The following is a 26,263-nucleotide window of genomic DNA, read 5'->3' on the forward strand; positions in this document are numbered from 1 at the left end:
CCCCACCCGAGGGCTGAGCAGGAAGGGGAAGTGTGGTCTGGCTGGGGCTCACTGCTCTGGGGTGGGCGGGAGGCCTGTGGGCGAGGAAGGCCTCCTGCCAGCTGCGTCTGAGCCACCGCACTCGGGCCCCTGCTGTTCCCTCAGCCACTCTCGGATGGACACCCTTGCAACCCAGGTAAGCGTCTGGACTTGAGCCACCTGAGGGGCCACCTGGGGGGTGCAGCCCCATCTCTGGGTGGCCTTGGCGAGTCCACTCTGCCGCTCACTGGCTGGGTGAGCTCAGAGTCACTGCACCCCTCAAGGCCTCCGTTCGCCCACGGGTCTGCTGGGGGATTGAAATGACATGATGACGGGCCGCGAGCTGCGTCAACCTTAGAGAGGTGTTAGTCCTCTCTGGACTCTGATGGTGAGTTTGGGGGCCTGATAATTGGGAGGACCCTCCTGGGTCTGTGCTGGCTGGGGACGAGGGGGCGAGGCTGTGACAATGCGAACTCTGGGCTGCATCTTGGGGCCTGTGCAGGAAACACATAGCTGCCACCTGCCCTGGCATCTTCACGCATGTGCGTCTGGTGTGTAGGGACCGGTAAGGCATCCCGTGTTCCCGTGGCCTCGGGGTCGAGCTGGGCCGGGGTCAGATCCCCATCCAGCCATCTGCTGCTGCTTCTCCGGGGGAAATCACCCCAGAGGGGCCTGGCCTGGTGTTTCCAGTCCTACCCTGTCGCGCATCACTTGTCCCGAGAGCCACTCCCTTTCCTGGCCTCTTCGACCACCAGCCAGCGCGTGGCCCTCCCAGGGAGTTTTGAAAGTAGGACTGTGGAACCTGATGAAGACAAGGCCTGGGGGCCCCTTGGTATTTCTCAGGATAAATGAAAATGAAAACTTCAGAGAAACAAGGGGAAATAATGACCCCACATTCCACAACCTTGCAACAATCACGGTAGAGAGTTTGGTGTTTGCCTTCTCGTTTTTCCCCTACGTGTAGATATTTTGAAAAGTTACCATTGTCTTGTTTTGATTAAATACGTTCTAGAAAGGCCTCACCGACTATCAGTAGGCACAGGCGTCCCCAGTTCCCCCCACCCCACTGATGGTACCAGCACTGTTGCCGGATGGCCCCCCAGGGACGGGGCTCCAGGTGCCCCGCTCATGTTCAGAGCCAAACACATAAGAAAACCAGCAATAGCAGGAGACGACTTGGTTGGGCCCAAGGAAGGACTTCTGGGTTGCAGAAATCCTGGGATAACTTAGCAGGAAGCTTGAGTCATCTGCAAGTCTGGAAGGTTCTGCCCAGGGCAGACACATCACACCCAGCGCCGTGGAAACACCGCAAAAGCCACCTGTTCGGGAGGGGTGAGCAGAAGCTCTTGTAAGATGTGATACTGGAGTCTTGACAATGTGTTCAGTTCATGCTTCACAGCAAGGCTGGGCGGTAGAGGAAGAGAGGCGGCTCCCACTCTCGCTCAATGAAAGATCTCTGTTCTGGGCTTTCTTACGGCGGGCTCTGGCCACACACGGGAAACACGGGGAGACGCGGCTACCATGGAGACATGGGCCCTGCTCTCCTTTCTCAGGGTCTGGGGTCCCTGGTGGGTGCTTGGGTCTCTTCCTTTCTTCCCGCCTCGTGACTGTTGCATGCGACCCATCGAGTGTCCCTGTGCAATTCTCCAGCCCCCCATCCCACGCAGCCCTCGAGGTGGCTCCCTGCTTTCTTACGCCGAAGTCAAGTTCTGCGTCTGACTTTTACTTCCTTCAGGCTACTTCTCAGGCTGTGTTTCTAGAAATGCTATTGCGGAATCAGAGGACATGACTGTGTGTTACTATGTGCTTCCCCTCCCCCCAAAAAATTGTTTTTATTATATTATTTATTTATTTAAGTAATCTCTACACCCGACATGGGGCTCGAACACACGAGCCCCTCAAAATCAAGAGTTGTGTGCTCCACCGACGGAGCCAGCCAGTCGGTCCTAAGGATCCGAGTGTGAGGAGGGGCACAACAGGGAAGAATTTCAACTGGGGGAAAAATTAAAAGAGAGGGGGGAAAAAAGAAGCTGAAATTAATTTTAATAATACCTTTAACTTAACCCAATATATCCAAAGTATCCTTCCCGCAAGTAACCCATATAAACATTTATAAATGATCTTTTATGTTCTTCTTTCCGCACGAAGTCTTGGAGAGGCAGCAGGTGCTCAGTGGCCTCGTGGGGCCGGTGGCTGCTGTCCCGGGCAGGGCAGGGCTCGGGTAAGGGGATTCCTGTCCCAGGCCAGGAAGCCCTAAGGGCAGAGGGCGAGTGAGGGGCGGGGTCCCCATCTTTCCGCTGAGCTGTTTGCAGGTGCATCTCCTCGCACTCTTCGGTCCAGCTGGAACCCCAGTCCCCCCCTCCAACACACCTGCATCCTCTTCCCACCTCTCGGGACTCATGGCTACTTGAGCTCATTAATTTTTCTTGAGAAAACCTCAAGTGTTTATATCCAGGTCTTGACCATGAGTGGGTCTTGAAAGAAACACAGGGGCTCACCCTCCATACTGTTCTCACGAGCTAGGCTAGACGAGCCGGGAAAACGTTGGGGCACATCACGTATGGGAAAGAGTTTGTCGTGACACGTTTCATGGATGTGACTGCGCAGCTGTCTTCCTCCACGACAGAACTTGGTTGTTTTTTTGGTTTTTCGGGGTTTTTTTGTTGTTCTTTGTTTTTTTTAAGCAAGTGCTGAATAGACCCACAGTCTCCAGAATTCCCAGCGAGTGCACAGTATGACTTCTGTCCCTGACTCCCCAGAAATGCCTTTTGGGGAAGTGAGAGCTGGGGCGGGGTCGGTGACTGTGCTCAGCGTTGCAGCAGGCCCCCCGGGAGGTTGTGCGGGCTGCTGGAGCAAGGCCAAGAGACCAGAGGGAAGCTGGACCTCCACCGGCACCATCATGGCGGGGCCTCTGCTTGCCCGCCGGCCAGCGGCAGGCAGGCAGGGCCGGGCAGGGGGCTCTGCGCCGGGGATGCAGACCTTGGATCCAACGCCCCCTGCCCGCATCCTCCAGGGGAGACCAGCCGCAGGCCAGGGGAGAGCCGGCACCTCATTCATTCAGAGATTCCCAGATCCGTAGGGAGCGCCTGCCGGGCCCAGGTGACATCTAGGCCCTGCACACAGTGGTCACAAAGCGACCAATAGCCCCCAAGGCAGCGGCAGCATCAGAATCAGCGAGCAGGCCCAGCTGGAGGAAGAAGGCGTTCCTCGCAGAGGTGACAACGCGGGTCTGCCTCCCACCTGCCCCACCAGCACTCGCCAACCTTGTCTCCCACTTCCATGCGGGGGTGTTGGCCTCCCACTTCCTACCCCCAGGGCCCAGCATACCCTCTCTCCATCCTTGTTCCCTTTTAAAAGCTCATCCTTCCTTTGGGACGGGAAGGTGTCTCTCTTCTCTGTATTTCACTCCTGTCTTCTGTCCCGGCGCCTTCTCAGTTTAGAAACGTGCAGAAGCCTCTCATATTCTAAACAAGCCATCCTTCCTCCGCCTCAGCGTCCAACCTTCTCTTGCCTCTGGGTCTTCATCATTCCGATGGGGAGCTGGGGGCGGCGGTGTCACTAGCAGGAGGACAGGCCTAGATAAGAGTCTTCGTTCCTACGGCACATTCTATCCTAGGATGCCCCTGCTCTTGCCAATGCTCTAGGGAATCCAAGGAAGGAATCCAATGCCCTGAGGATCCAAGGAAGTCATTCACACCCTAGTAAAAATCTCTTCCTCAGAGTCTGGCACTCTCAGGCAAATGAGTTTGAATGGAGAGGAAGTGGGGAGAGAGGGAGCATGGAACTTTGCCGTGACTTGTGGATGCCGGAATTTCAGGCACTGCGACAAGCAAACAGGAAAGGCATTTGGTTCGAGGGGTCTTTTTTAGTGCCTTGCTCTCCACCACGTTGGCGCTGCTACTGCCTCTGACTGTGGGGGTGGGCGTGGGGCGGGGGGACCAGCCTCCAGCGTGCTCACCGCCCCAGCTGCAGGCTCTGCTGACTGGCCCGATGCATGTTCCCCCTGGGGCTGGGCCCCGAGTCCCACACCGGACCCACAAATCAGAACTGGCGATGGGGAAGGGGCCCGGGACCCTGGCGTCTGCATTTTCATACGCCTCCCAAAGCCCCCGTTCGGTGGTCGCAAATGAGGGTGCTGGGGTCAGAAAGACCGCGTTTGGCTTCTGATTTTTCCACTTACTAGCTCTGCGACCCCAGGCCAGAGACTGAGATCTAAGCCTCTGTTGGCCTGTCTGTAAAATGGGCTCATAGCCACAGGCTGCTGTGGTGAGACAGGGCGTGTAGGGTGCTTATAACGCATGGAGCCTCCGCGCCTGGCGCGCGTTACTTTTCTGAGATGCATTTTCATACTGCGGTTCTTGTGTGGAACAAGACACAGCTAATAGCTAAGACCTTGCCTGTATTGGAAGTTCTCGAGCGAGGGTTCTGCTTTCAGTTCTGTTATGAAAGGAAGAACATTTAGCAGCTCGGTGTCAGCCTGGCAGAGTTAACGGGGCAGGAACTCTGGCGTCCGACGGCACTGAGCTGAAATCTTAGGGTAGTCGATCCCTAGCTGTGCTGCCTTCAGCAAAGAGCTTAACCTCTCTGAGTGCTCTTTCTGTGAGGGGTAATAACAGCACTCCCACCAGGAAGGTTAGAATAAGGAGTCAGAGATAATAAGTACGTCCCTGGTTCTCAAGCTCGGCCTCCTATTACTTATCTGGACAATGTTATTAAGACAAATAAACAAAACCCCAGTGGCCAGGCCCCCCACTCCTGATCAGTTAAATCAGACTCTCAGATGTAGCTGTTCATGCGCCCTGGGTGATTCCGAGGCTCAGGCTGGGTGAGGCTGGGAACTTCGTATTCCTCGAGTTCTCGGCCCAGAGCCTGATGCATCCAAGCTGCTCCATCACTCACATCCCAAGGGTGCTCCCACCGCACCTCTTCCCTTCCTTCCTCCTTGTGTGGTGGCCACCAAATGCTCCCCCAGGTGACAGGACCTGAGGTCAGGCCTGCAGCTCCTGACCTCCCGGCAGCTGGGACTCATCGGCCTGCCCCCGTGGACTCAGCCCCTGTCCCTTTTCCGCAGCCCCGGGACTGCTGACCTGGGCCCGCATTGGCTCCTCTTCTGGTCTATACTGGTCTATACTGGACTGTGGGCCCCCCAATCTGGCTCGCAGGGCCCTGCGTTATCTGTGAGCTCCAGTCCTGCCTTGAGAGCCTTCCTATGTCCCCAGACTCTTGAAAACAAAGATGTTCCCTCCCATGCGACAGAGACCTCCCAGAAATAGAGACCCGTGTCCGTCCCCAGCCTCCTGACCAGGTCAGCATTGCCGGGCACCACTCAGTGGAATTCTGACAAAGATGGCAGAACCATCCCTCCCGTTTTCCCCCTTTTCGTCCTGACTCCCGGGAGGCAAAAAGAAGATGCTGAATGCATGAATGCGTGAGTGCATGGAGGCACTTTACCGATCGACTCATCTCACTGAGCTGAGATCCCAGGAGTTCGTGCGGCGACCCCGCCCGCCCCAGCCTGCGACGGTGTCAGGTGCTAGGACGAAGGGGAACAGGGGGCGCAGGTGGGGTTAAGGATGTTGATCAGCAGCGAGGGAGACAGGAGATCGTGCTGGGTCGCCGTGGGCAGGAGCGTGAGTGGCCTCTCAAAGCCAGACAGAACGGGGAAATGGCTGGTCTGGGGAGCCTCCAGGAGGGAACAGGGCTCTGCCCGCTCTTTGACTTTACCCCGTGCCCACGGGAGGGACTCCTGACCTACCTCCCCGACTTCAAGACAAGACGTTTGTGCGTTTGTGCCGTTTGAAGCCTCCGCTCCTGGGGCCGTGCTACAGCAGCCACGGGGAGGGGGTCTGGCCTGCCTCTAACCCTGCCTGCGCTCCCGCCTGGCTCCAATGGGGAGGGGCCTCCCCCAGAGACATTAGAGTCCAGTTCCAAAACGTTAACTTACTTTTGATTCCTAAGCAGACTCAGTACAGTTTACAAAATTCCACCTTGCTCATTGTAAACGTTCAGTCCTGTCTTTGGCTCAAAGCCCCCCCACTTTGCCCCAGTGAAGGGAGGGGAGGAAGGGGTGGGAGCCACTCAGCTCCTCTGCACCCCACCCTGCACATACTTCCCTTGTATTGCACTGAGGAGGACAGACAGGCGCCCACCCATGGCCATTCCTGCTGATCACTTCTGTGGTCCCTGGTGGTCTCTCAAGAGACTCGGCCGCAGCTGTGGCCTGACTGCCAGCAGGCTGTCCCGTGTGGCCTGCTCCCCCCAGTCTTATCTACCCCAGGCCGGCAGACACAGTGGAGTTCGGCTTCCACACTCTGCAGGGCACGCCCCCGCCCCTGGCTGTACTCCCCGCCACCGCTCCGCAGAGCCCACATCCCCTCTCTGGCATACCCCGGCCACTAAACTAACCGGGAGCCCGGAGGACACCCGAAGGGGACAGGACGTGGTTCCTCGGGGCCCTCCTCGCTCAGCTGCCCACTCGTCTCAGTTCTGCTGAGAAGGCGTGGCTTAACAGTCCATGGGGAAGACTGCTGATCCTCTGGCCCTGCAATGGGGGGAACGTGAGACTTTTACTCCCCCATGGGTCCCAATCATTCCTTCGTGGCCCCCACTACCTCACCACCATCGCTGTGCTCCTGAAAGCAAGACATCCTGAGCCCCATTCGGCCTGTCCCTGAGGCCTGGGGCCACGGTGACCAAGGTCAGCAGCGAGAGGCTGGACCTAGACAGAAAGCATTCCGCCTCCTCCCTGCCGGGGGAGCTTGGGCCGGCCGTGTCCCCTCGGCCTCCACACCCGTTCCAGGAAAGCGTGTGGCGCAAGGATGAGGCGGGGGGACAGATGGAAAGCCCCTGCCTGCAGAGCGCTGGACGCCTTCGAAACGTCCGCTGGCAAATCAGAGCCTCTCCATCTGTCAGAACAGAACTATGCCATACTCATCACTGCGAAGTTCTCAAAAGTGTCCCGTATTTCACTTGGCTAACATCATCCTTCTTCCTCTTTCTTCCCCCGGACATGGAGGACAATGACATTGCTTTGAACTTGCAATCTGAGCAGCAGCTTTTCATGGAAGCCACGCTACGTGGTTAATTGGGTTTGTTTGGTTTTTTTTAATCTTCTCAAAGTTAATGCATAGTGTTTTTTGGGTTTTGGGGGGAGGTTTTTTTGTTTTGTTTTTGTTTTCAAGTAGGCTCCACGGCCAGCACGGAGCCAACACAACCCTGAGGTCATGACCTGAGCTGAGATCCAGTCGAAGGTTTAACCAACTGAGCTTGCCAGTTAAATATACAGAGTTTTAAAAAGTAATTCAGAGGGTTTACAGTGGAAAGTGGCAGCCTCTGTCTTCCCACCTCCAACCTTCTACGCCCTCTTGGTCCTCAGATCAACCTTTTTTTGTCTGTTTTTTTTTTTCATATGCAACAGCTCTTAACTCTTGTGCCCTGGTATTTACTTCTGTTGTCTTAAAGAGTATGCTTACGTTGCTTTTTGGAGAAATCCTTCAAGACTAAAACAAAAAGAAAAAAGATAGAAAATACGAGAGACAAATCAGACAAAGAACCAGGAGACACACATTTGAGTATAAGAGAATAGAGGGAAGAAATTCTATGTTTGTCCATCTGTCCATCTATCCATCACTCCATCCATCCACTTTCCTTCCTTCCTTCCTTCCTTCCTCCCTTCCTCCCTCCCTCCCTCCCTCCCTCCCTCCCTTCCTTCCTTCCTTCCATCCATCTATTCCCCAGAGCTAAAGAAGATGAGGTTCCAATCAGGTTTATTAAACAAAGAGTCCACCATCTAATATGTGGTATTTTCTTAAGTCCAGTGCCCTGTGACCTCCCTGGGCCCTGCAAAACCAAATTTCACAGGGCTCTCCTGAGAGCCAAGTTTCCAGTCTCCAGGCTTTTTCTTTTTCCCTTAGTTCCTCGTCCTCTATTGTTTTCTTCTGTGCACCCTGAAAAGGTGACTTACAACCAAACCCCTGCTGAGTACAAGCCTGGGGGCTGGGCTACCTGGCTAGCTGACACTTCGCTCTTTCAGGAGTAAATCCCCAGCACATTCACCACCAGGGGTAAATGACAAAAGCATAATGCTGAGCAAAAAGTTGAGCAAAAAGCTGCAGAATGATGTACATACAAGACTACGGGTTACACGTAACTGGTTTTGCTATGTACACATTTATGAATATCTGCTTGAGCAAGCCAAACCTTTAGGAAAGAAGCAAAGTTTGGAACTGAAAACCCAAATTATAACAGAACGGTCATAAATGAAGACACTGTGCGGGTAATCAAACACGGGTGTAAAGAGTAAGCCAAGTCAGAAGTCTCTGCAGGAATCATGGCCTTGGCAGCAACTAACTGCCCCCCCCCCGCCCCCGCCAGCATTACTCAAAAGCGCGAATGGGAAATGGCTCTGCGGGACCACGCGTGGCTGAGTGGCCATCGGCTGCACGACGACACGGCAAGTTCATTCTCAGACCTGGGATATGCCAGGCCTCAGGGATCATTTTTCTATTTGAATATCCCAATGAACAGGCAGGGTGCCCACGCCCTGGACCAGGGCCCGCTCCTCCACGGAGAGCTCCCTGCCTTCCTGGAGGCTCCTCCTGTGAGTCCCGCCTACAGCCAGCTCCCCTCTTGTGGCAGACATCACCCCTGCTTGGAGAACGACAGCCCCCGTGTCATCACTCCCCAGGCTCTGTTCGCACAAGCTTTTACTGTGCAATTTTATTGCCGACTTGATGGTAGCGGAAGCTTGCAGCATAACACTGCCCGGGCAACAGCTTCACGCGGAATGTCAGTCATCACCAACCTATGGAAGCCCGGTCAGCCTCCGCCCGTGCGGACTTTCTAACAACCCTCGTACTTTCTGCTCTCTTACGGTTTTCTTTCCTTTCTTCCCCTCCCCCCCAGCCTTATTTATAACTGACGTATAACATTGTGTAAGTTTAAGACGTATGGCGTGTTGATCGGATACACTCACGTATCGGGAAACGCTCGCTGCCATCGCCAACGCCGCCCTCCGTCGTGACGAGAACATTTAAGACCTGTTCTTCCCAGACTCTCTGCTTCCTGAGTGGGCCAGCTTGCAGCCCCCAAATTTCCAATCCTCTTCCCCAGCAGACTGACTCGATTTGCCTTGCGTTTTTACCTTCCCCCTTCTGACCACGCCTCGCTCAAGCAGACCCATCGGGGTTTTCTTCTAACCCCCACCTCCAAAAAATACATAGGAATTGAGTCTATGTTGCCCCTTTGATACAAAAGCAACTGCAGTCGGTGACTGCTTTCGGTGGCACCCTCCTCCCCTGCGTGTTTGACAATCGAGGAAAGAGCGGCGAGGAAGCCTCTGGGTGCGTACCCTGTCTCCAGTGCTCATGACTGCCCCGGGAAGTGCTGCCCGGCACCCCTCCCGTGTTGCACAGGACGACAGGGTTTGCCCGAGCCAGTGCCTTCGCTGTAAGCAGAGGTATCCCTGAGGCGACGTGGTAGACGACCGCCTCCCACCCCTCCCCGCCGGAGGCCCCTACTCATGTCTCATTCCTCTGTCTCCATTCTCCTCAGGGCCCCACCGCGATGGATTGGTGGAGGGACAATTTCTGGATCATCTTAGCTGTGGCCATCGTCCTTGTCTCCACCAGCCTGGGCCTCATCCTGTACTGTGCCTGTAGGCAGCTGCTTAGACAGGGTAATGGCAGTCCCACCTGGGCAGGTGGAGGGCGGGGAGGGCTGGGCTGCGTATCCATGCATCACTGCTCCTACAGGGCAGGAAGGTTCGTTCCGGGCCTGTATGAGCTGAATTTTGGATTAAGCATCATGCCTCTCTGGGCCTCGGTTTCCCCGTCTGTTCGGTCCACGATCGACACGTTGGCTACCATGATTCCTTCTCTGAGGTCATCCTCTGAATTTGCTAGAACGACAGCTGTCCTGGCTAGAGGTTCTTGGCATCCTGAAAATATACACAAGCAGCTTCCTGGAGGCTTTACGCTGACTTTAGATAACCCACAAGTGGGTTTCCACTTTGCTGTTCATCTCCCAAGGCATGAAATCCTTGATCCGATGGTGTGTTTTCTTGAGACTGTATCCCCTCCGATGACCCAAGGAGGGTAAACTCACTGAGAGGTGCGGCCACCTCCCGGGGGGGGGGGGGACAGCCTGGACAGGCATCCCTCAGTGATCCCACCTGTCCTGAAAGGTCAGGGCCACACAAGGAGTGAGACCTTGTCATTCTCCTGTTTTTGGAGATAAGATAGATAATTAAGGTTCAGAGAGAGGCTGGGGCCTCCTAGGAGTTGGTGGCAGAGTTGGGGCCAGCACTCGGGTTCGCTGGGCTTCCTGTCCAGTGTTCCTTTCCCTCTACCCCTTGACGGTAATTAGTTGTTGTTTTTAAAGATTCTATTTATTTATTAGAGAGAGAGAGCACGAGCAAGCATGGGGGGAGGGACAAAGGGAGAGGGAGAAGCAGACTCCCCACTGAGCAGGGAGCCTGATGCAGGACTCAATCCCAGGACCCTGGGATCATGACCTGAGCCGAAGGCAGACGCTTCACCGACTGAGCCACCCACTCACCCCTTTATTTATCTATTTATCTATTTATTTATTTATTTATTTATGTTTAAGATTTTACTTATTAGAGAGAGAGAGCATGGTGGGGCTGGGGCTGGGGGGGGGGGTACGGTTTACCATAACCTGCATGTCTGGCGCACCACCGTTCACAAACTGCCGGCCCCCTTCTTTCTTTCGTTTCCTCCCAGCCGCACTTGGGGTTCTTTATACGACCACTCCTCCCGCACCAGCTCCGGGTCCGCCCTCGTGGGTTAGCCAAAGGCGGGGTGGGCAAACGGCCCGTGTTAAAGTCAGTGTCCAGCGCTCGCCAGCTCCGTGTCCCCAAGTCTGTTTCTTCTTGGTGGCCCCACCCCCACAAATGCCCTGAACACGCCCGGGGTCTGGGGACTTCTAAACCATAAAGTCACACGTCCTGCTCATTCTTCCTAAATGAATATGCTTATTTGACTCCTTAGGCAAGAAGTGGGAAATAGCCAAGCCCTGGAAAGAAAAGCAAAGAGACGAAGAGAAGATGTATGAGTAAGTGAGAGGAAACCCTTCCGTTTCTCCGCGTAGAGACCCCAGCTGACGCCCAGCCCCGCACGCGCGCAGCTCTGCTAGGACGCCCTCATCGCCCACCGCGCCTGCGCAGCCAGCTCCCCACCGCGAGGGGAACCGACTGGGCCTTTGGGGCCACTGGGCCCCGTCTGGGTCTCTGCTTTCCACCTCATCCTCGTCCCGTCTCGTTTGGTAGAGGTCACAGGTCAGGCTCTGTGTGCTGGGCCCACCACTCAGGGTTAGGTCTACCCTCCTTTTAAGATTTTATTTTTAACTCATCTCTACGCCTAACGTGGGGCTCGAACTCATAACCCCGAGATCCAGAGTGGCTCGCTCTGCCGACTGAGCCGGCCAGGGGCCGCCTTTCTCCTCTTGAGGTGGATCCTAAGTATGGTTCCCACGAGGCTGTGTGTTTAACAAAAATATGCCACTCGCTTTCCTTTTGTATTTTGTGATGTATTTGGGGCTTTTTTTTTTTTTTTTTTTAAGATTTTACTTGTTTGACGAGAGAGAGAGAGCACACAAGCAGGGGGGAGGCAGAGGGAGGAGTAGACTCCCCACCGAGCAGGGAGCCCCATGCGGGACTTGATCCCAGGACCCCAGAATCATGACCTGAGCCAAAGGCAAATGCTCAACGGAGCCACCCAGGCGTCCCAATTTGGGGCTTTTGTGATTGCTATGTGTGGGGGGTACCCAGGATCACCTTTAGGCTTGATGATTCACAAGAAGGACTCCCAGGACCCAGAAAAGCTACTGCAGTCATGGTTACGGGTTACTCTAGCAGAAGGGTACAGATTAACTCAGCAAAGGGGGAGGCCAGAAGAAACCAGGCGCAAGCTTCCAGTAGTCGTCTCCCCGCGCGATCGCAGGCGCCAGGCTTCTTTTCCCCAGTACCCACGCGTGGGCACCACGTGCAGAGCATCGCCAGCCAGAGAGGCTCCCCGAGCCTTGGTTTCAGCGGCAGAGTGGATAAATCCATCTTGGCCTCTGGAAGGCTGGAGATGGAGTATGTATTATCTAGTGCTTGGCTGCTTCTGCTCCGTCTTTCTGAGTGTCCTTGCGTGTGCTTGTAGATGGCTCATGCCCACTCCTGCAGGGTGTCCCACGGTGGGAGGGGACCCTGATGAATTTATCCACTCCACGGCTGACGCACATTTGGGTGGTGTCCGGTTGGGGGCTGTTGTGCATGGTGCCGTGATGAGCACTGTGGTCCGTGTCTTCTGGAGAGCACACGCAAGCATTTCAGCAGGGGGGACGCGGGGCGGTGGACGCGGGGCGGTGGACAATGGGCAGCGGATGCGCGGTGGCGGACTCGCGATGCTGGACCTGTGGTCACACGCAGTGTGTATCGTTAGCTTCGAGAACACCTGAGCACTTGGTGCTTACCTCCCCTTCCTAAAACAGTGCATGCGAACCCAGGAAGGCACGCTCCAGGCTAAGTCCAGCTGTTCCTGGGGCTGGAGGAGGCAGTTTCCTCACCAGTGGGATACAAAACCTAGAGAAGAAGATGCCTCCCACCTTCAGGGACCGGGATTTGAAAGTTCAAAGCTGTCCTTTTTCTTTGATGTTTTCCTTCCAGTCGGCTGACTGCCAGGATGGTCAAAAGCACACCCTGACTCCTCTCTCTCTCTCTCTCCAGGAATGTTCTTAATGAATCGCCGGTTCAGTTACCCCCTCTGCCACCCAGGGGTTTGCTTTTTCCGGAACATACATGTAAGTATCTGTCGCTGATGACAGTTTCATTCGCAGTAGGATAACAAATTTATCTACAGGTCTTAGCTCAGGCTGTCCACAACAAAACGCCATAGACTAGTGGCTTAAACAACAGAAATTTATTTCTCATGGTCCTGTCGGCTAGAAGTTCAAGACTGAGGTGCCAGCCAATTTGGTTGGGGGTGCTGGGGGTAGGGGAGAGAGCGCGCGTGCTCTGGTGTCTCTTCTTACAAGGACACTAAGCCTGTGCGTCAGGGCCCTACCCTTACGACCTCACTTAGCCTTAATTACCCCCTTAGAGGCCCCATCTCCAAATACAGCCTCACTGAGGGGTTAGGCCTTCAACATACATGAATTTTGTGGGGACACAGAACTTCAGTCCATAACACTAAATTTGCAGCTGGTGCCATCCTTTTAAAAGGGACAAATAAGCTAAAAAGGGGCAGAGTGAGTAGCAGTGCTCCTGATATTCAGTGCGTAAATTCATACTCAAATCCCAGCTTGGAGCGTGAGTGAAAAGGAACTTGGGGGTGTCACTGGGCCTCCCACACTTCCCATCAGAAACATTCTGCCTGGTTCCCTTGACTGGAATGCTGTTCCCTAAGCTGCTTACGTAGTGGCCTTACTTCATCCTTCATGGTCAGCTCAATGTCAGCACCTGGGGAGTCTGGGGGCTCAGTCAGTGAAGCATCCGACTTTTGATTTCAGCTCAGGTCATGATCTCGGGGTCCTGGGATCGAGCCCCACATTGGGCTCCCTGCTTAATGTGGAGTCTGCTTGTCCCTCCCCCTCCCTCTTTTCTCCTCCTCCTCCTTTCTCTCTCTCTCTCTCAAATAAACCAAATCTTTTTTTTTCAATGTCAGCACCTCAAAGAGTCCCCTTCTGTTCCCCCTCTGTAAAGTGAACCCACTAATTCTCTTTATGAAATGTATGGCCGTTATCCAAAGTTGTCTCGTTTCGTTATTGTTCATTTGTTTCTGACCTCCCTTCTCCACTAGAACACAGAGTCGAGGAAACAAGAACCTTTCTTGTCTTCTCACCACTGCGTACCCCCCACCAAGAGCAGTGCCTGGCGCTTAGGAGATAGTAAGAATGTCTTGACTGAATGGATAATCATAAGATTAGCCCATAATTATTGAGCAGCCCGGTGGGTCAGGCCCCGTGCGAGGCACTTTACAGGCATGATCCCACGGCCCTCAACAACACTGGGAGGCAGGTCCATCATGATTCCCCTTCGACGGATGAAGACACTGAGGCACAGAGATGCTCAGTGACTTACCCATGGCGACACAGCGAGTGACCGCTAGGGCCTGGGTACGAACTGGGGATCTGCCCGCATGCAGAGCCCAGCAAGCAATGAGGGGTGGTCCTCTCTCAGGTCCTCATAGGAAGGACGCGATTGTGGTAGCGGGGACTCCAGTCTCATCCAAGGCCCACCTGGCTGCTCGTCTTCCTTCCCCGGGCCGCCTTGGGGTTTTTGCCACATACCTGTTCCCTGACGGCCCGTTCTGCAAACGCCCCGTCCCCCTCCTTCTGATCAGAGATTCGTACCTAAGCGGTTATGGGAAGTTCTGGGAAACACTGTAAGTCCCTGGGAGGAATGGGCCAAAAAGGAAGTGTGGTTTGTATCACTTCCCCACGAGAATGGGGTCTCACACAGCTCTACTCATTTGGGTACTAACTCAGGTCAGCTTCTTGTCTGCCCTCCTGTTTCATGGTTCCTGTGCCGTGGGGGCCGGGCAGGGGGACACGGAGCCACGGCATCGGACCAGCATCTGCCATCGGCTCGCTTGGGGGATGCCGAGGCTGTCATGTCTGCGCGTCGGTTTCCGCCATCAGATGGGGGTCTGCTCCACCAGGGGGTGGGAAGATCACCCAAAGCCATGAAAATCAGGCTGAGTCACTTCATCAAAAATATATAAACACACAGTAGCTTTGCCTCTAAGGACCTTTCTGCGTGTTCTAGTCCCACAGGAAACCCCAAGTCCACCGCCGGCTACATACTCACTGGTCAACAAAGTTAGAATCAAGACAGAGTCCATCCCGAGCTACATCGAGCCCCTGGACGATTACGACGATGTTGAAATCCCTGCAAATATGGAAAAGCAGCGTTTCTGAGACAACTGTCCCTTCTGAAGAGGGTTTGCACAGCTTTTGAAACCAACCGAGAGTGGATGAATTGCAATAGAAAACGGATCCCGAAAGCCTGCGGTAATGTGGCGGAGCTCCATAAAATAAACCCTTCCCGAAGCCTAGAGACAAGCATCAGCATCCAGAGGCTGCGTGCCGAGGCTCCGCCCTGGAGACCCAGAGGGGTCAGGCCTTGAACTCCTGTCCACGGGTCCCCCGGCTCGCCGCCCCCACCCGTGAGAAACACTCTTCCTCCCCCTCTCCTCGTGTTTGTTCTGAGTGACGCTAAATCTTGGTGTCTGGCTGCTGAGGCCCCAGGCTCCCATCCCCCGCTGGGCCCCAGGGGTCCCCCCACCCCAGGGCTTTGGGCGGCCGTTCCAGCTGAGCACTCCGTGTGTGCAAGGCACCGTATCACACCTTGCAGGTTCTTCAAGAGTGAGTAGCGCTTCTTGTTCTTGTGAACTGTCCCCACCTACGCACACCCGAAACCCCAGAGCCTCTCCGTGACGTTGGCCGGATGGACCACAGAGATTCAAGTTCTCATGGACTTTCTCCTTGTGCTTCCCGGTCACGTCGTGACAATCAGCAAGGACAGAGGTTACCTTCTGGACCAAAGCACACACGTTCCACATAGCAGTGTCATGTTGCGACATGTGTCCTGGAGGGGCTATAGGAAAGGTAGGTTTCCCCAGGGAAACATCATGGGGAAGAGGAAAGAAAGGGACAATTAAGTGCCAAGTTCAAGAGGAGAGTTCCTTGCGTCACATTCGGTGCAAACGGCACTGAGATCGCTGTCCCCAAGCGCGTCTAGGAGGCAGAACTCCACAGCCACGGAGGAGATGCACGGAGGGGCCGCTGTCCTGCTACGGAAGTGCCCTCGACCCGCCGCCCGGAGTCAGCTTGGCTGTGATCTGCTGAGTCCTCGGATTGGCGCATCGTAAGCGGACTCGAGATGCTGATTTCTAAGCAATCCCTGCGGAACCCAGCAAGGGCAGGCTCGCAGGGAGAGGGCCATGAACTGCAAAGAGTCCGGGAGTGACCCTTGGCCTGAGCTCTTCAAGAGCCAGACAGTGTGTCCCCACCATGTTCCAGCTTCCTCCCTCCACCACCGGGACCAGTGGGGACAGAGCTTCCTCCAGCCTCTGTCTTTCTAGATTCCTGGCAGACCCCCGTGCTACCACGGCCGTCCTGGAGGCCAGACAGTCCTCCAACTGTGGCCCGACGGAGCTCCGGAACCCCAGGAGCCAGAGAGGACTCGCTCCCCAAGTTATAAGGAAAAAAAATTAGTAAGCCGACGGACAGAAGTGTTCGCACGTACGCTTCCCTCTTATGATTGTCTATAACCCATCCTCATCTATGACAGACGTCAGAGGCAAATACCAGAGCGGTGTTACCTCCGCCTTGGATTTTGGGGATGGCGCCATCTCCTTTCTCCTCTGGCCCGCCCCCTCCCCCGCCTCCTCCAAGACGGCTCTTCATCGCTGGTCTTCCTCAGGGGCTTCCCGGCACCTGCGTTCATCCCGCTGGAAACAGCTTTGAGGGACCCGCGGCTCTGTGCCCCTCTATTCTTATGGCTCATGACCTCCCCACAGGACCCCCCAACAGGCCCCTCCAGCCCAACTTACCCCAAAAGGAACGATGGCCCTCCCCCAATCCCAAACCCCCTGTGCTCTGCCACCTTCTCAGTCCCTGGAGTCAGAAACTGGCCCAGTGCGCGAGTCCTCCTTCCCGGCGCCCCCCCCATGACCGCGCCTCTCCAGCAGCCAGTCTCCTGCCACCAACATCTCACTGTCCGCTCCCCTTTCTACGCAGCAGCCAGCGGTTTTCTTGAGGGGACATCTGACCACTCCATTCTCTTGCTTAAACCTCTTCTTCACCCATTAGCCTCAGAAAACCCCCAAACTCCTCAATATGGGTATGAGATTTGGCAGGATCCGGTCCCCAGGTCTCTCCTGCAACCTTCTCCTCCCCACCCCCTTGCAACTTCCACTCCGACCAAATTTTTGTTCCAGTCATTTGAAATGACCTGTCTTGGGGTCTCTCTTGCCCCTGTGACTATGCACAGTAGCCTCCCATCTGTCTAGAACAATCTTCTCCACCTTCTCATCCTTCCCATCTCTGCTTAGAGCCTTTCCTCACCACCCCAGACTTGAATCTGGTGCCCACTTAGATGATCTCCTCCATTAGCACCCTGGGATGACCTGTTTACCTGTCTTCCTCCCCCACTAGACTGACGGCAACATGGCGACAGAGACGGTGTCCTCCCCCCAGTGTTTTCTCCGTTCCTAGCACAGCACCTGGGCACTTCATGGATACTGAATAAACATGGCAGATGAATGATCAGTTGAATGAATAAACGGATGAATGAACAAACTAGGCCTTATAGAAATACATCTCTCTCTGCATTATAATTCTCCATCCTTCTTTCTAATCCGGGGGCTCCTCTGGGGTGGAACTTGCCTGGCTAACCGCTGTGCTCCCAGGATCTAACACAAACTCTGGCACACAGCAGGCGCTTAATAAACATTTGTTGGCTGTTGAACTTTACTAGAAAACCTACCGATCAGTTCGACAAAAGCAAAGAAGCAGTTTTTCCCGGAGCATGTATGATTTAGTTGAGATTTTATACTGGGTACCTGTAATAAAGGCAGGTTTTTACCAGTTTGGTAAAAAAGAAAAGTTGTTACCAATTTGGATGATGGCATTAAATATATCAAGATTTGGGGCGCCTGGTGGCACAGTGGTTAAGCGTCTGCCTTCGGCTCAGGGCGTGATCCTGGCGTTATGGGATCGAGCCCCACAACAGGCTCCTCTGCTATGAGCCTGCTTCTTCCTCTCCCACTCCCCCTGCTTGTGTTCCCTCTCTCGCTGACTGTCTCTATCTCTGTCGAATAAATAAATAAAATCTTAATAAATAAATAAATAAATAAATAAATAAATAAAGATTTGACAGGGCCTTTTGGTGTATTCTAGCCCCCTGGGAGCCCCCAGTCAGCCACCAGCTACATACTCACAGATAAATAAAGGTAGAAATAAGAAGACAGTTTCCATCCCGAGCATATGGAGCCTGAAAGGGACCATGAAGATGTTGAAATCCCTACAAATACTGAAGACCATCATTCTGAAACAAGCCCTGTTCTGTCATCTTAACTCTTCAGAACTGGCGATTTACTCATAATCAGTGGATTATGTTTTCTTTAAAACAGTTAAGTCTGATCTTTATGATACAAATACCACTGTTTTCAGGGAATGCTCTGGTATTACCAGTAACAAATTTTCACCAATCCTGTGTATCAGTTAAATGCTTTAGACTGCAAGGAACAGGCTGCCCAACAATGGGGAAGGTATGGCCTCACACAACAAGTCTACAGGTAAACCCTCCAGGATTCAGTAGCTCTAAGACTCAGGAACAGGGGCTGACTTTTCTTTGATTCTCTTAGTTTTACAGCTCGTGGTGGCGAAGTAGCTGCCACAGCTCCAAGCATCACATCCCCATATGATAACATTTCAAGTTAGGAAAGAATGGAGCATTTCCTACCACGTGGCTCTTTGTAGTAGAGAGAACATCTTTCCTAGAAGCCTGTGCGACTGTCCCTGATGTGTCGTTGGCCTGGATTGGTTGGTGCACATGCCCGGCTACAGGAAAGGCTGGGGAGTAAACACTGGGCATTTTCAGCCTTTCTTGCTCACTGGAGGTGGGCTTTGCCATCAAGGAAAAAGGAGGCAGGAGCTGCTGATAGGCAATCTTCCCGGGTCACTTTGCTTTCACAAACATCACTATTCCCTATTTGCTCTTGTTTCTGTGACCCTGTGAGAGGTGTTGGGGGTTCAGGCTAAAGCCACCATTCACCTTTCTTCTCTTACAGGGTTTCCACACATCAAAATAGACAGAGGGCTATGGGTCAGATGGGAATTGTAACAGTAACAGCCCTAGCAGAACGGGAGTGCTACTCTGTGTCGGAATTCTGCTGGTTTCTCTGAACAATGTAACCATGTCCGGGAGCTGGCAGCGCTGGTGGCATGTGGTCGGAGAAGAGCTTGACCCTCCGTCCTCCAAACTCACTGTGAAGGGCTAGCTCTCCCTTGCCCTCTGGGACAGAATCCCAGGCAGGAGCCACCAACCGCTCCAGCCATGCTCGGGTAGTAAGAAGTCTTCCAGGTGTGAATTACATGCATTTGTCAAAACTTGGGGAATGCACACTTAAGATTTCTGCATTTCAACCTAAGTAATATTTTTAAAAACATTTTATTTATTTATTTGAGAGAGTGAGAGCTAGAGAGAGAGAGAGAGAGCACAAGAGAGGAGGAGAGGGAGAAGCAGACTCCCTGCAGGGAGCCTGGATTCAGGACTCGATCCCAGGACACCAGGATCACGACTGAGCCGAAGTTAGACGCTTAACCAACTGAGCCACCCAGGCGCCCTAAGTAAATTTTTTAAAGATTTTATTTATTTAGAGTGGGAGTGGCGGGGGTGCAGAGGGAGAGAGGGAATCCCAAGCGGACTCCCAGCTGAGCACAGAGTCCAGGGCGGGGCAGGATCCCGTGACCCTGAGATCAGGACCTGAGCCGAAATCAAGAGTCCGACACTTAACCAACTGAGCCACCCAGGTGCCCTTCAACCTAAGTAAATTTTACCTCAAAAGGAAAACTGCCAATGAATACCGAGCTTTGCTTCATGATATGCACACTGCAGTATTTAGGGGAAGGTGTCCTGATGTTTGCAGTTGACCTTGAAATGCACCAGAAGGCAAGGCAGCTGGAGAGCCCGCTCCTTCCGCCTAAGGTTCAAATGGACCCCCTAGCCGTCACCCCAAGTGCAGGCAGCTGCATCCCACCTGCACCCCACCTGCCCCTCCCCCATTTCCCAGGAAGAGGAAATGGGGGAGCAGGTGCACGTGGGTCAGAGAGGAGGGCTGAAGCCGGTCTCCCTTCCCAAGCAAAAAGAACCCTGTCTACATTCTCAGCAAATGTCTCAGGCTTGCCGCAGCCCAAGACTCCCTCTCGACCAAGGATGACCTTTCCTGACCTCGCCAGTGGCCCTCTCCAGAGCGGCGGGGACCAGGGTCAGAGCACAGGCCTGGGGGGTGGCCCAGCCATGCCGCCAGCCTGGAGGCCTGGTCTTCGCCTCCCCAGTGTGTAGTGGGCTCTTCGCTGCAGAAGCCCAGGATTTTCCCCGGGGCTCCTGTTTTCTCAGTTGGTGTCACGTGTGGGGGCCTCACCACAACCCGCCTCGGGGTTGGAGCACGTGACCCAGGCTGGCCAATCAGAGGCTCTCCCTCCCTCCGCCCGGTGCCTGGTTGGCAGATGCTGCGAGGACCGGGACAGGCGCTCTCGGCCGCAGAGGGGGGTCCAGCGCACAAGGGAGACTCCCAGCTGAGAGGGGAGAGTCCAGACCCCGACGGCACGGTTCCAGCTCCGGTGGACAGCCACGCTTCGATGTAGGCAAGACCTCTGGATGTTTTAGTAACAGGACTCCATCACCTTCACACGCAGTCAGCTCCGACACAGAAGGCCCATGCCCACCATCACTGCCCAAGCTTGGCCTTACTTCCATCTGGCTTAATGCAAAAGCCTCTTGACTGCTCTCTCCTCCCCTCATCCGTCTCCCACTTGCTGTCAGAGTGAACTTTCTAAAACACCAATTTGATTTCGGTCAAGGCCCCGCTGACAATCCTTCAGTGGCTCCCTTGTGCCCACCAAGATAGACCCCACACTCCTTAGCACCCCCGCCAGGCCCTGACAACCTGCTCCCCGCTGGCCTCATTTCACTGCCTCCTGGCCTCCCACCACACAGTCCACCCTGGGAAACCATTGCAGCCACCCCCCACACACACACCCCGCACCCCCCAGCATCAAAATGGTGCCAAGCCTTTGTATCTTCCTTCCTTCTGCTGGGACCGTCCTTCTCCTGCTTCCCCACCTGATGCCCAGGGACTCACCCCTTAGCACCCAGCGGGAGCGGAGCTTTCTCTGGGAGGGGTCTCCCCACGGGGCAGACGCACCCTTCCACACCATCCCTCTCGCACTTCTCACGGGGCACAGCCACCCCCACCTGTGGTTTTGCAGCTCTCCTTCCCATGAGATGCTGGGCCCTCCAGGGTGAGGCCTACGCCTTAGAGCGAGTCTAGATTCGGGTCTGCCCAGGACGGTTTTCACTTTCATGTGATGGCTCTGTGGGATGAACGGCACCCTCGCCACTCTCAAAAGTGCCCCAGTTTGGATGATGAGTTATCTGTTCACCCCACTCATTCAGCGTCCGCACAGAGCGAGCGCTAGGAGGGTCATTTTTCTACCACATAAACAGCTGAAGCCGATGACTTCAAAGTCCTCTACCATTCACAGTGAGTCAAATAAAGTTGATAATCCAGAAGGCCATGGCCAGCAGGTCTGGGTTATCGTCCCCTTGAAGGGGACCCTCCATCTGTAACGGCCGGGATCAACCACGTTAGCACCCGTTAGCGCTGGGACTCCGGCTGCCGGTGCAGTAAATGCAGCCAGTCCCACCGAAAACACTTCCCTGGGTCGGCCCGGCTGGTGGCTGCGGGAATCTGCTAGCAGAAGAAAACCGATTTCCGTCTGTTCTCGCCATGCGGTCGTACCAGTAGCATCCTTAGGGCTCAGAGTGTGTCCTGAGTCTAGGGAGCTCCCACTCCTCACCTGTTCCTACCATTGCCCCGAGGGCAGGTGCACGTCTGCAAATTAACAGGGCGCCTGCCTTACCCCTGGGCTGCCCGAAGCCCTCCACCACTAATACACAGGAACAAATGACCGCGGCCACATCTGGGGTTGGTAGAGCAGACGTGCCCGTCAGTACGTGCAGAACCATTGTAAGAAACAGACGACAAATACTGTTGTACCTTGATCCTTCAACTGTAAAACTCGGTGTTTTATATTTACCCACATCTTACTGCCCAAATTTAGTGCGGTTAAAAGTTTTAGATCAGCCACAGTTGAACAATTTAAATATTCCAACCATGAGGAAAAAACACTAAATGGCTCAAAATAATCTTGGTCACTTATTAAGTGACCCCTAAACTAACAGCCTGCGAATTTTTTTTTAAACATTAGAGGCCTCCACTTTTTTTTTTTTTTTTTTACAATTGGGTATCAGTGGAACAGGATTGGGTTTAATAAAACATATTTGGTTTTAATAAAATTGCAGGGGCACCTGGGTGGCTCAGTCAGTGAAGCATCTGCCTTCAGCTCAGGTCATGATCTCAGGGTCCTGGGATGGAGCCCAGAGTTGGGGTTCCTGTTCATGGGGAGTCTGCTTCTCTCTCTCTCTCTCCCCCTCTGCCCCTCCCCACTACTCATTCTCTCTCTCTCTCAAATAAATAAATAAAATCTTTTTTAAAAATTGCAGAAGGTGGTATTTACGAGAAATGAAATTTCCCTGACGGTAAAAAAAAAAAAAAAAAGAAGCTTATTTGCATAACTTGTACACTTCTAGCTCCCATGAGGCACCAAACAAAAATAAATTTTCCAATACATTTAATGTCAACTCTCGACAATGCTATTCTCAGTGACCCAAGACAAACTTCCTCTGAGGACATTAAAAATAAATATTACCCTTGCCTTTCCCACTATTGCTTAGAAAAGATTTTCAATCTTTATCTCATAGATCAAATCTCTGTTGTCTCACTAACCTAGTTTAAAATAATTCCACAATTCTTCACGATTTGAGATTTGCCCGGAAAAAACAAACAAGTGAACCAAAACCAAAACCCCAACTACATACATATTTTTTTAAAGGTCAGTTTTAGCCTCTTTGGAGAACAACTGGGCAGCAACTAGTAAAATTGAAAACGCAAACACCGTACATGGCCTGACAACCCCCCGCAGCGTACGGACCCAGGAGCGGTGCCTTTTCAACTTTCTGGTCCCAGTTCTCTATTACGCCCTTAAAAATGAGGAGACCAAAGAGATTTTGTTCACGCAGAAACTACTGGTATTTACCTTATTGGAAATTAAAACTGAGAAAGATTCAAAACATTTATTAATTACTGTTTAGAATAAGGGTAAATCCGGTCATGTTGATATAAATAACACTTTTATGAAAATAGCTATATATTTTTTCAAACAAAAACAATTAGTGAGAAGAGCCTCATGTGTCACATTTTTGTGAACCTGTTTGATGCCTGGCTTAATAGAAAACATCCTCATATCTGCTTCGGTAGCCAACCCATTGCAACACCAATGTCATGTCAGCTCGGGGAGGCTCCACTGTACCTTCATGAGAGAGTAAGCATGAGTAAGGCCAAATGACATCTTAGTACGATTATGAAACTAGTTTTGATTTCATGGTCCACACCACACTTTGAGAACCACTGCCCTAAAGAAACTCAAGCACAAATCTAAAGATGTTCTTTGGGGGCGCCTGGGTGGCTCAGTCGGTGAAGCATGTCTTTGGCTCGGGTCATGATCCCAGGGTCCTGGGATCCAGTCCCACATTGGGGGGGGGGCTCCCTGCTCTTTTGGGAGCCTGCTTCTCCTTCTCCCTCTGCCTGCTGCTCCCCCTGCTTATGCTCTCTCTCTCTCTGTCTCTGTCAAATAAATAAATAAAATCTTTTTTTAAATAAAAATAAAGATGTTCTTTGGAATATTGCTTACTATAACAAGAAAGTGAAATCTAGGGGCGCCTGGGTGGCTCAGTTGGTGAAGCATCTGCCTTTGGCTCAGGTCCCGATCCTGGGGTCCTGGGATCGAGCCCCTCATCGGGCTCCCTGCTCAGCGGGAAGTCTGCTTCTCCCTCTCCCCCTGCTCATGTCTTTCTCTCTCTCTCTCTCAAATAAATAAATAAAATCTTAAAAGGAAAAAAAGTGCAATCTCTGCATCTGTCCATCTGTAGGGGACGAGATCCACGGGGGCTGCAGTCCTGAGGCTTTGCTCACCACTGTATTTCCAGTGACTTAGAAAGTGTGGGCCCGAGGTGGGCGTTCAATGCATATTTGTGGAAGGGGGGAAGGAAGTGAGAGAGGCCGCGAGGGAGAAAGGGAGGAAGCACGAATATTGCTCTGCAACTTGCTTTAAAGTTTAACTTGATTTTGTGGACATTATTTTTTCACAAGGTAGACTTTTAGGTTACAGGGTAGGAAGGGCCAAAGGTCACGTGACTCTCCTATAACTGGTAAGCTTATTTCCTATCTTCTAAAAACAAAGGTGCGTTTAAGATGTTTTGAGGCGTTCAAACACCACCCGCCAACAAGCCACTGCCACCTAGTGGTCCAGACATTCCGGGCGAAATAGGCTCTGCTGTTAAGAAAAAATAACGGAGTATTTTGCCCCTATTTGATAGGGGCTATTCTGTAACTCTGACAGAAAACGGAGCCATTTACTTAAAGGCCTTTCTAGAAATGGCATAACCATTGCTCTCCCTGTAATCTGATGTACGTTGGAGGATTTTCTGAAGATAGTTTAAGTTGTTAACGCTTCTCAGACCAAATGGCAAAGCCAATGATTAAAACAAACTAATAGATTTTTTCTTCATTTAAAGATCTTTTTCTTCCCCCTCCTCTTTTCCTGATTTTGCCTGGCCTCTGATTTACAGAGCAAGAGATTTTTAGAACTCAGTGTATGTTTGCTGCTGATACGCATACAGGAGCCCAGGAAGTATTGTGGAAGGAAGGTAGGGGGGAAGGAGAGAAGATGGGGTGCCTTCCATCTCTATGACCCTAGAACATTAGAAGCCACAGTGAATCATGATGATTCCAAAGGCAACCTAAAATCACTGCACTAAAATGAAAGAATTCGAGTGCCGTTAGCCTTCATCAGCAAGGAGACATTCCTGCCCTAAAGATAATTCTTGGGGGTCCGGCGGGGGGGGGGTGGTCCTCGTTTTTTTTAAAATATTCATTATCTAAGTCTCCACAGTTATGAGTCCGGGTAGAAAAAAAAATTCATCAAACTGAAAATGTTTACCCATCAGCTAACTTCCGGTGAGCCCCCTTGCAAAAATCCCTCCCCACTTAATAATCATTCACGTCTACCTCCACTTGTCACGTTAGCAGCTCGTCTCCCAGGTGATGGAAATACCGTATGATGAAGTAAAAGTACTGTCAATGAGAATTTATCACAAAATAAAGGGCCAACTCTTTCTGCACGCGCTCCCGGACGGCCACCCCCACTGGCCCAGGGTGGACATCGCTACTTTCCTTGTTCCAAGAGCTGTCTCTTTTTTGCAAACCCAACACCTGTCTTCCCTTGCCATTTCCTGAGAGGTCTCCTGGCAACGCGGCTCCCTTCCCCACCCGGTGGGCGTCCAAGCTGGCCCATCAGACCACCTCATCCACTGGATACAGAGATTGCCCGGGGTTGGACGGGGACCCATGCAGAGCCAGGCAGAGTCTTTTCCTGTAATTGGACCTTCTGTGGTGTCTGTCCTGATCAGATGGGGGCCCCCAAATGTGGGACGACTGTCCCATGGAGCCACTGGTGCAGGTGGAGTCAAGAATTCACCCAAGACAGAACAAAGGCGATGGAAGTTGACTGAATACACCACAAGGGAGCACGGGCAGTGCAGCAGAGGACAAACTGTCTGCAAAGAGGCGGTGGGTGGGGGCCGTTTTTAAAGGGGGAAGGTGACCAGGTATGGGGACATATGCAATTCTCCCCTTTTTGGTAACTGCGCCTGGTTGTAAGGAGCCCTCTCGTCAGTTAGGGCCTATGGATATTTCGACTGGGTCCCCTGATGGACCTGTCTGTGTCCAGCCAGGGGTCACTGTGGGCCTTTCTGCATTCCTTTGCTCAAGCCTGTTTGCCTGAAAGTGGCCTCTACATTCCCCCCTACAGATTGACAAGGACAAGTCTCTGGCATTTGGGCAGAGGTCTCATCTCCAGTAGCTTCTTCCTGCTGCATGAGGGGTGTAGAGATGTCCCTGCTGAACTTCTCAGTCCGTCAGGGGTCCTGTGCAGTCACAGACCAGAGCATATGGTATTATACTATGTGCTGAGAGGCCATTTCATGAAACTCCTTGGTGGTCAGGTCCATGGGTTTGGGGAGGGGACCCTCCCACGGTATGGACTGCAATCGTTGTTGAACCATCAGTCATATATGGAATTGTTGGATTCTAGAAGAGACAAGTTTAACAAACAGATTAGAGAGAGGGTGACCAATAATTAGGAGCAGGACAATGAGGCCAGGGGTCCTAAAAGGGAAGAAGCCAGGAGAGCCATGAATGGGTTTCTTTCCAGGAAAACCATCCTTGTGTTGCATGGTCTGGAAGGAGGAAGCCAAAAGGGGACGATGAGAAAGACAAAGCTTGGCCCCAAAAGGGGTGATGATTATATTGTGACAGTAGGACATTACGGGGGG

At 52.9% G+C, this 26,263-nt stretch overlaps 2 protein-coding genes across 16 annotated transcripts in view; one reads left to right on the plus strand and one right to left on the minus strand.

Annotated features, from left to right (window-relative positions):
• Nucleotides 1-26,263, minus strand: part of ZFP3 (ZFP3 zinc finger protein) — a 98,797-nt gene that overhangs the window by 34,499 nt on the left and 38,035 nt on the right. Inside the window, exon 3 of one of the 14 annotated variants that reach the window (XR_005834721.1) lies at nucleotides 11,121-12,435. The exons of 12 other annotated variants lie outside the window; for them this stretch is intronic. The gene's annotated coding sequence lies outside the window, so the exon portion shown is untranslated. Of the gene's footprint in view, nucleotides 1-11,120; nucleotides 12,436-25,818; nucleotides 26,019-26,263 lie in introns of those variants that run through there. One more of the 14 variants, XR_005834720.1, reaches the window with a different exon arrangement.
• Nucleotides 25-17,317, plus strand: LOC103660333 (SLP adaptor and CSK interacting membrane protein). Of its 2 annotated transcripts, none has more exons than XM_008687932.2 (5): nucleotides 25-175; nucleotides 9,571-9,694; nucleotides 11,028-11,091; nucleotides 12,749-12,822; nucleotides 14,789-17,317. In XM_008687932.2, exons 1-5 carry the CDS (start codon nucleotides 155-157, stop codon nucleotides 14,938-14,940), a joined length of 435 nt encoding a protein of 144 aa, XP_008686154.1. In that variant the 5' UTR covers nucleotides 25-154; the 3' UTR covers nucleotides 14,941-17,317. The 2 variants fall into 2 exon arrangements, with proteins under 2 accessions (XP_008686154.1, XP_008686155.1); XM_008687933.2 differs by lacking the exon at nucleotides 25-175 and adding an exon at nucleotides 244-406.

Source organism: Ursus maritimus, unplaced genomic scaffold (assembly GCF_017311325.1).
Source record: "Ursus maritimus isolate PB19 unplaced genomic scaffold, ASM1731132v1 scaffold_14, whole genome shotgun sequence".
NCBI classification, from domain to species: Eukaryota; Metazoa; Chordata; class Mammalia; order Carnivora; family Ursidae; genus Ursus; species Ursus maritimus.